This window comes from Metopolophium dirhodum, chromosome 1 (genome assembly GCF_019925205.1).
Source record: "Metopolophium dirhodum isolate CAU chromosome 1, ASM1992520v1, whole genome shotgun sequence".
NCBI classification, from domain to species: domain Eukaryota; kingdom Metazoa; phylum Arthropoda; class Insecta; order Hemiptera; family Aphididae; genus Metopolophium; species Metopolophium dirhodum.
In genome coordinates, this window is record NC_083560.1 from 13,596,357 (window position 1) to 13,607,035 (window position 10,679).

The 10,679-nt window shown below is 34.5% G+C and overlaps 1 protein-coding gene across 1 annotated transcript; it reads right to left on the reverse strand.

The window, feature by feature from the left end:
- Nucleotides 1-70: 70 nt before the first annotated feature.
- LOC132932586 (uncharacterized) lies at nt 71-8,153 on the reverse strand. The gene is made up of 6 exons (XM_060998966.1): nt 8,092-8,153; nt 7,827-8,007; nt 3,761-4,180; nt 3,085-3,698; nt 2,205-2,458; nt 71-552 (listed from the first exon to the last, which is right to left on the reverse strand). Exons 1-6 carry the CDS (start codon nt 8,151-8,153, stop codon nt 71-73), a joined length of 2,013 nt encoding a protein of 670 aa, XP_060854949.1.
- Nucleotides 8,154-10,679: the final 2,526 nt, after the last annotated feature.

Genomic DNA, 10,679 nt, shown 5'->3' on the forward strand with positions numbered 1-10,679 from the left:
CTGTCGCTTGCCGTGCTGTGGGCAGCCAGGTTTTCAGTGATCTCTGGCCACCTGGGATTGCACGTAAACGTTATGAACAGGTCGGGTTTCCCTTTGGTAGCACTATGGTGATGGCGTCTTGATAATTCATCTTGTTGAATCGGTCGCTACCCGTGAACGTCGACGGCAATATGACCCTACGCCCGACCGCCATGGGATCGACGTGGAGCTGTTGGTTCACATGGTCCATGAGCCCTTGATACGCTTCGGCGAGGAGATCCCTCTGGTGCAAACGTATGTAGTTCAGATTGTTCGACTCCATTCGAACATACTGGTCGCACACATACATCTGCAACAAGAACCGACCTTGATGTAATAAACTAAACAGTTCATGCCTTTGGTCGTTATTTCCCTGATATCTAACAGCCAAACGGTAGCACGCAAACTCTCTGATACTGTTGCGATTGCGGACATTGTTTCGTCGGTTGCCCGCTTGCAACATCCCGTTATGCCAACCGGCCTCGCCGTACGGGAAAAACAGCGGATACAACATCGGATCCGAGTGACACGACCCTTGTGAAATGTAACGAATGGTATATATTATTTAAAGTGAATTGCTAAATCAACGATTTGTAGTAGCTGGGGGTTAGAGGATGGAGTATAGCAAGTACATAACCGCAAAAGAAAGGTTATTAAAATATTAACTCTGATCTCTTTGTATTCCAAGGATTTATAGTGTATATTTGTAAGTGATGTCTGTTATGAAGTCCAAACAAATCATGAAATTAAGCACCGAATTAATGTGACTATATTATGTTTGATTATTGATAAATTATATAGTACACTACATACAAATCATAACACGACTTATTGTCATACTATCACTACAAGATGAATATAATTTATAATGAATATGGTTTGAATTTAATATTGTTAATTTAACTTTATCTAATATTTTATGTATACATAGGTCCCCTAGCTCGAATAGCAATACCTGATCTATTATGATTAAATTATGTCCTGAATAGAATTCCTGGCCTGTCTATTTAACATTCTAATCACTGATAAATCTTTGAACGACACTTATTATCGGAGATGCGAACAATAATATAATTATCCTTCAGTCTTTCAAAAAAAAAATAGGAGAACGCTGCAGGATTTGTCAAAATATAAATAAAGCTTATTAAAATAATTTAAAAAGTAATAGAATTTAATAGATTCATTCAGAACTTTAATTTAAAAAAGTAAAAACTAAGTAAAATGTACTATTAATTCTGAAAAAAACTGTTTTTGTTGCGTTTTCTATTTATAATTGTACTCAGTTTTTTAAGCACAAACTAATAATATAAAATGATAGTCATAAAACTGACAGTGCATATTATTTTAAAGTTAAAAGATAAAAGTCAGATAATTAGGTTTAATATTAAGACTGCAATTTGAGATGGAACATATTAATATGCGCTTACAAACTATTATTACTTGACACTATATCAATCTATTTTACAATATGGGATAACTATATGGGGTGGTACCTCTGAAAACACACTAAAACCACCAATATAATTTGATATACATAAATAAACGTGAATCTATAAGATACAACCTAAATATCAATTATTCAAAAAACAGTATTGGTCAGATATTTCTAGACTATTTAGGACCAACTTATTTCAATAATCTAGAAATTAATTTTAAGAGGTATCTAAGGTAACTAATTTGTTATCTCAATTACATAGTTTATAAGTTTCTCATTTTTGTTATAATTGTATCGAGTCTTTTTATAATGTTTGATTTAAAACTGTTTGAATAAATAAATAAATAGTAAATTGTATATGCTGTGTAATCTCTCTAGCTAAATAGCTTGTTCAGTATCCTTATATTATTTTATTGATGATACACATGATAAGTACTATATGTTGATCCCCGCTGTATTTAATGTATAATGATGTAATTTAGTAAAGTATTACTGCACAAGTGAACGGGTTAAGGTCGGTTTTGACCTAACGAATTAGTTATTAAGTAATTATATTTCAAAATAATGTCCAAAATGTAGTGTATACTTAATGTAAATTTAAAATCGCTGTGTCAGCTTTACTGTACAACAAAAACTATGATTCTATTTGATGGTGTTGATATTAATGTGCAATAAATATAGTGAATATAAGTGAACAATTTGAGACAGCTGTGTAAAAAATTGTGTTTTTAGTAAATAATTATTAACTAACCCGCTGGTATGGTTTGCATCCTGTGTTGCGGGTTGATTGGATTCGTATCGTAGATGACCAGATTAATGTCTCTTGGCGGACGACCCCCTTCACCTACGAACACGGCCGCAACTTCGTTTGCGGTAGGCAGGTTGTTTCGCCCGTCGTCCCGGGCCGCATCTCGGACAAAATGCATCGTCACTGGCCTAGGTCGCACACCTGCGGGATCGGCGTCGGCTAGGTCTCTTTCTGCCAGCCACACCTCACGCATGTTCCTGGAACAAATATAGACATGTATATTTTTATACTTAGACAGACTCCATTTAACTGCATTTAACTCTATAATTGTATAATTAACATAATACATAATAATAAATATATATATTATAAATGTGTGTGAAGTGTAGTAAGCTTAGGAGACCACATAGGTTGGGTAATAACAATAAAACCTATACTTCATATAAATCCAAGCATTAAATCAGTAATATATTTTGGTATAATTATGATATAATAATAAAAACGTCCCAGCCCTAAGTTATATTTAATGTTACCTATATCATTCATAAGTACATATAACTCTGTTGGTAGCAGAGTAAAATTATAATAAACACATAAAATACATATAATATTTAATATAATTTAAGTAATAAAGTAAAATTTTTTGCTTTGTATACTATTTTGAATCAACATTAAGTAATAACTGCAGTATATTGGTAGCTGTGAGTGTCTAATATCAACGTAATATCTAGTTCAACAGTTAACATAGTTAGTTTATTGGTTACAGTGTGTAATTTTTTTTGTTTTTTCTGTCTACTTTGAGAAAGGTATCTGTAAAAGAAATTTACTCTAAGGGGCAATTTATATTCCTAATGTTAATAAATACAATAAATTTATATCTTACTTAAAAGCCATTGCGTACGGATTTACGTCTCGCAGAAAACCGTCCAATAGTCCCATCACAACTACGGACAGTTCACGATGATTTCTCTGCAGAGCCATCCCAACGCGGCGGGCGTTGGCCTCTGCGGACTCGAGGAAATACAACTGACAGTAGTTGGCATCTACTCGGTCAACGGCCACGTCATTATTTATCCTCTGATAAGTTTGGCCTTGGATACACATCGTTCGCGGTCCACGCCCTCGCAATCGCCTGTCGTCTGTGCCACAGCTAAACGCAGCGAATGCCAGGGCGTTGTTGTACCGGCGAATGTCGTCTCGGAATCTACGACCATCCTGTGAATCTCCAATCAACAAACTCATTAGTAAAAAAGGGGCGGGCAACAACGCGTGTTGTCCTGCAGCGGTCACTTGACCGTTGTTACAGCAAGTGGAGAAGTGCATATTGGCACCCTGGCCCACAACCTCGCCTTCGAAGTGGCGGGCGTTACACTGTGTGCAGATTCTGTTTAACGCGCCCGCGTTGTGCTGCTCTGGAAGCGGGTGTGTCACGCTTGCCGGCCTGTCAATTATTGGCGCACGCCCTCGGGGTTGTTCACCCACGGCAAGTGGTCGGAACTGCAATTTAAATGATAAGTTTTATCTATGGTTTTTTTTATAAGTAAGACATATTTACTGACCTCTTCGTCGACGTCTGGCTGCAACTCGTCGAGCATGTCCACAAACTCCAGTTCCGCTTGCACTTCGTCCATCTGCACTTCTACCACTTCCACGTCCTCCCCTCCGTCCATCTGGACTTCTACCACTTCCACGTCATCCCCTCCGTCCATCTGAACCTCAACAAATTCCACGTCCTCCACCACTTCCATCTGGACCACCTCGTCCTCCACCACTTCCATCTGGACTATCTCGTCCTCCACTTCCTCCACACCTTCCATCAGGACCTCGACAAATTCCATGTCCTCCACCACCTCCACTCCTTCCACATCATCCCCTACATCCACTGGGACACCAACGACTTCCACGTACTCCACACCCTCCACTGGGACGCCGACGATCTCCACGTCCTCTCTCTCTTCCATCTCGACGTCCCCAAGCACCTAAAAGTTAGGTTGAGTTTAGAGTAGGTACAATTGTATTGATAATTCTATATAATTATAATAATAACAACAATAATTGACAGTAAGCGTAGGTACCTATAATATGCAATAAGTGAATTTATATGAAATAAGGTTTATGTCACACAAATAAAAGCATACATGTTATGGTTCAAATTTTTTTTTAAATAGTTACAAAATAATGTTTAGCTGAATGTGATCAAGTCACACCTATATACAAGCCCTGCCTAACCTAACCTTAATACAATCTTTTATGATAACATTGCAGTAGGTATACTGAATTTTGTTACAGTGAAATAAATAAATTTAAACTTTAAATTAAAACTTTGGTTGAATGAAGTTTAAAAAGTGAGCTGTATATTGAACGCCATAACTATATCAAATATTGGCAATAAGGTTTATAGAATGTTTTTGCTGTTGTCATTTCGTACTGGTAGTACAGTGTACCTACACACTTTATTTGAAATAAAATTAGTTATAAAATCATGTGATAATTATAAACCATCAGCACAGCAAGTAGGCTATTGGATTTGGTTTGCAGTCTAGTGAAGTATCAAACTGTAGCCACTGTGAAATACCGCCCACATGGGTAAATTGAAATAATAAACACATTTTAATGCACAAAAGTTGATGTAGTAGGTAACATTTAAAATAAAGTGAGATAATTGTAACTCAAACTACAGGAGATTAAACCTAGGTCAGTAATAAGTAGTGAGTAGTAGTAGTAATAATATTAAGAACAGTGTGAGGAAACGTTTAAGTATTTTGTTTATTGGTTGTAAACACCCATAATAAAAGTGAAAATACAGTGAGTTAACTGGAAATTACACTACCCATTGCGTATGAGTAGATAATATACAGTTTAACATGACATTTTGAAATGAAAAAAGTCCAACTGAACAACATTATATAGGTAACCTAACCTAACCTAAACAATAAGATTGACCCAGTGTTTAATATGCAATGAAACAGCAATGTTGTTCGTAATTGTTTAAAGAATAAAAGCAATAACAAAAAAAAGATTATAATTTTATACAGAATGCAAGTAGGCTATTGGATTTGGTTTGCAGTCTAGTAAAGTATCAAACTGTAGCCACTGTGAAATACCTACCACATGAGTGTATATAAATAATAAACACATGATAATGCACACCGTAGTAAAAGTTGATGTATTAGGTAATATTTAAAACTAAGTGAGATAATTGTAACTCACACTACCTACAATTGTGTATGAGTGGACAATGACTTACATTTTAAAAATGTATTATACTCTTTAACAGTAAGTGTCATATGCAATAAGTGCATTTATATTAACTCACATGATAAGTTGAATATAAGGTTTATGTTACACTAATAGAAGCATACATGATATGATTCAAATTATTTTTTAAAGAGTCTTCAATGTGATAAAATTAAGTACACCTATCAAATAATACACAGGGTGCACAGTGTACATATTTTATTTTAAACAAAGTTAGTCATACAAATAAAGTCAAGAAAGTATTGAAATAATCTTACTGTATAACAGTAAGTGTTAAAGTGAAATTGCATGATAATTTAAGGTTTATGATACACCCATTGTAAACACCCATAATAAAAGTGAAAATACAGTGAGTTAACTGGAAATTACACTACCCATTGCGTATGAGTAGATAATATACAGTTTAACATGACATTTTGAAGTGAAAAAAGTCCAACTGAACAACATTAACAAAATAATTATTTGTTTTAGTTAATGAATCACAATAAGCTTGACCCAGTGTTTAATATGCAATGAAACAGCAATGTTGTTTAAAGAATAAAAGCAATAACAAAATAAGAGTATAATTTAACACAGAATGTTAACCAACAACAATAACTTAATGCAAGTACCTATTGTAAATGGTTTGCAGTCTGGTAAAGCATTAAACAGTACCTAGCCGCTATGAAATACCTGGCACATGGGTTTATTGAAATAATAAACACATGTGATATTTTAATAACGTTTGAAACAAAGTGAGATAATTGTAACTCACACTACCTACAATCGTGTATGAGTGGACAGATGGCAGTTTTACATGACCTTTTACCACACATTAGTAGTAATATTACACTGTAGTGTATAGGGTAAACAGTGTACATATTTTATTTTAATCAAAGTTATTAGTTGTATAAATAAAGTGAAGAAAGTATTGAAATAATCTTAACATTGCTAACATATGTGACAAATGTTGTTAAATGATAAAATACTTATCCAGTAAAGAGTCTATTTTGTGTAGTAGTAATATTAAGAAAATGTAAATTCATGTAAGAAAACGTCAAATGTTTTGTATGTGTTATGGTGAAATTACATGATAATTTAAGGTTTATAAAAGTATACATGTTGTAGTTAGAGTAAGTCTAAGTCTAAGAGTATCACATGTGAAATGATAAAATACCTATCTAGTACCCAACTTACAAATGAGGGTAAACCTAGGTCAGTAGTAAATAGTGAATAGTAGTAGTAGTAGTGGTGGGGGTAATATTAAGAAGTGTGTGAGAAAAGTATTTTGTTTATTGGTAGTAGAATGTATATTATTACTTTCACTCAACTGTATAAACACAATATTAAGTATACAATATCATATATGTAAACATGTATTGCATGGTTACTGTAATCATTGTTATGAATGTATACAATACAATATATAGTTTGTGGATAATGTAGCAAAGTAAATAAGCACACACGTATGTTAATATAAATGTTTTTTTTTTTTAGCTGTGTAAGAAAACATTCCAAATGCCTATAATAATATAATAACTAACTGTAACCGTAGAACATGTATAATACTACTAAATGCCATTGAAGGTGTGTGAGCACTGAAAAAAATCTACCTAAATAACATCAGTACAATGCTATTGGTTAAGATAAATGTTGTATTAAAAATTAACAAGTACCAATCATAGAACAAAGAAATCCACAGAAGAATGTTTAAGTGGTTTCATACATATTAATAACTTTGAAGCATTGTAAAACTGTATTGCACTGTATAACAGTAAGTGTTATAGTAAAATCATATGATAATAATTTAAGATTTATGATATACCAACAATAAAAGTATACATGTTATAGTTAATTTTTCAGAGCTGTACAAAATAAGTAAGTAAGTAAGTAAGCTCTATCTAACAATCTATTGTTTGTATTAAGTATTGAAATAGTATAAACATTTCTAAGAGTACCACATGTGAAATGATAAAATACTTATCTAGTACACAACTTACAAATAAAGAAGAGTAGACCTAGGTCTGTAGTAAGTAGTAGTTGTAGTAGTAGTACCTAATATTAAGAACTGTAAGAAAACGTTTGAGTATTTTGTTTAATGGTTGTAAATACCCATAATAAATGTCACAATAAGCTATAAAAGCAATAAAAAAGAGTATAATTTAATACAGAATGTTAACCAACAACAATAACTTAATGCAAGTACCTATAGAATAGTATCAAAATGGGTATATTGAAATAATAAACCCATATGTGATATTTTAATGCACACTGTATTAGTGAGTATAGTAATGTAATGATCAAGCGAGTGAATCTTATACGGTACGTGCAGCCCGACACTATTTGTTTAATACAGTGATCAAAGGTTGTATGTTGGTTGTCACTCACTACTGACGGCACTGCTCCAACAGTTAGTCGACGGCGATGTACGGCTCCTCCGTAGTAATCACGACCGGCAACAAAATGCCTTGAACAGAGCTTGGAGTGAGCCAATATCTGTCGAGCATTGACACCATTGTCCTCGGCGAACATCACCCATTGACGCTTCCGATCGACATTTGCTGGAAAACTAATACAATCATCGTATCATGAATAGTTGTGTTATAATATGTCAAAAGTAATCGTAATAAGTACGTATACATTATATAAATACCCATGCACTGAAACGCCATCCACGCCTTCGACGTTGCCACAAATCATACAATGTTTGACCATTGTTATATTTGTCTGAAAAGATATATAATAACATTTTTAAAAGGTAATGGCCAAACATTTAGTATATTTATTATTATTATTATTATTATTATTATATTATATATTATATTTTAATAATAATGTAATATAAGCAAAACTCCGTGTTCGTATAATGGAATTATCTTATCAGTACCTATGTTATCAGTTAATAATCCGGTGTTGTGTGTTTATTTTTAGAAATGCAGTAAATATTATTTGTTCACGGTAGGTATAAAATATTATTACGTGTACATAGAGTATTGAGTATGAACTAAAAAAAGTGACGTAGGGTGACGTCCGCACACACAATATGGTCTTGGAAATCGTAACTGCAAAAAGCGTCGTTTAAAGATTTTTGTGCACGTAGGCGTTTAAGTCTATGTCCGGATATGAACACGGAAGTACAAATGTCGTATTAACATTGAATACGAAACGCGAAAAGGTGGAAATAGCGTGTATATAGTAATACACAATATCGTGAATACGGAAACGCATCGTACACGAATGAAAGAAGATGAATCCACCTCGCGTACGTACAATGTCATGAATAAACCAGTAGGTACGCGGGCTGTACAAACGTTCTACTATTAATTATTATTATTATTATGTATTTCAAAATTGTACTCACCGGTTTTGAAAAGCGCCCAACGCAGAACACAATACGCTAATGAAAGCTAAGAAAGCTAAAAGCCTAATAATAATAAATTATAAAAATATGTTTTTCTGTGCGATTGGGTTGTGTGTTGCATGGGCGTTCGTCACAAGATGACGTTAGATAACACGGGCGCGTTGCGCGTCGCTAAAGTTGTCCCCCGCACGCCACCACTCCACCGACAAACCCGTATCAATTAATAATGGCCATACTGTAGCATTGCGTGTAACGTTTATTATATTTTATTTATTATTATTATTAACCGTCCGACACGCATTCGATACGTCGTCCCTAGTGTTATTTGTCCAAAGCCCTAACCTACCTACCTACGAATTGAATTGTAAATGTTGTTCAAATGTATAACACTTAAACTTTATCTACACTGCGACGAAATATCGTACGAATCGTGTGTAATAAAAACTCAAATCGCATATTCTCACGTATCCGGTGTGTAGGTATATACCGTGTCTCCCGTCAATAATTATATATATATATATATATATATATATGAATACTACTGTGGTGATCTGAGCATTAATATTGAATATTATATAATTTATATAAAGTGTATCACAGACATGCCAATATCATACTAAATAACAACACATTGGAATTTGTATATAGGTATATGTTAATATGTATAATAGCTTCTTAATAAATATTAGATAATAAAATCCAGTATTAAACATTATGCGTTTAGTATCATCGCAACAACAAAATTAGTTGTGTACATATATTATCAATTAATCTTTGTTATTTATCATTTATCTATTAATTTTATTGAATAAATAATTAAATTATACAAAAAATGTATCTATATTTTGAGTAATATCAAATTATGTCATATCATTATACAACTTAACTGCCAGAATTTAAATACATAAAGTTATATTTTGTTTATTAATATTGTATTATTATTTATAATCTGTAGCAGTGTTTTAAACTGTAATATATCAAGTACCTACTACATAGTATATTAGATATTTAACCACATAATCGAGCCCATGTCAAACGATTTAGGTGTGTTGCTTAATAAATGTAGATAAAAGCAATAGCATCGAAGTAGTATGTCCAATCGATCAATATACACTCTTCGTTGGTTTCAACAAGGCCGAACGGAGTCCGTTAGGGCGGTAAAACTCGAATTTTGAGAAAATCATAACATTGTCCTTATAAATATGATAAAGCGGAAGTAATAGCGAAAGGTAAATAACGAATAAAAATTTCAGAAATTACACGGCCGCCGCAAATGAACTTCAATCCCGGCTGCCGGCATCGAAACCACTACCCCGGGTCATCCGCACCAACGCCTTACCTACCTACCTACCTACTGAGTTGAAAACTGATGTCAAATCTATGACTCTTAAGCCGATTTCGACGTCCTTCAATGGGCGTCGTAAAAGGCGACCCCACCGCTTTGGGCAGCGAACGACCGGCTCCGTCACCCTCGGACGTCGAAACGGCGATATTCGCAAAAAAAATCGAACCCTCCGACGCACGTATTTATGCCTGTATATAGTAATACCCACATGACGGCGGCGCTCTCCGCAATCGGCTCTCGGCGTCGTCCCGCGGCCTCGGGACTCGTCCCGGAGGAAGTACGACCGCAGGCGGCTTAGAAATTTAACAAGAAATGCGAATAAGTCTTCGACGGGTAGGGCAGACGTGTCGAAAAGGTCTAAATTTTGAATTTTTGAAAAAAACGGCAAAAAACGCGCGCGACGGCGGCGGACGTAAAGCACGTCGTCTCGGCCACGGAGGGCCCGCCGGGAAAAAAGTACGGTCACGCGCGGCCTCAAAATCTGACGGGGAACGCGAATAAGTCATCAACGGGGAGGTCCGACGTCTCCAATAGG

Coding starts and splice junctions, on each gene's coding strand:
- LOC132932586 (XM_060998966.1), bottom strand. CDS start 8,153: ATGGTCAAACATTGTATGATTTGTGGCAACGTCGAAGGCGTGGATGGC. Junction 8,008..8,091: donor GATGGCGTTTCAGTGCATGG/GTATTTATATAA, acceptor TGATTGTATTAG/TTTTCCAGCAAATGTCGATC. Junction 553..2,204: donor GATGCAAACCATACCAGCGG/GTTAGTTAATAA, acceptor ACATTTCACAAG/GGTCGTGTCACTCGGATCCG.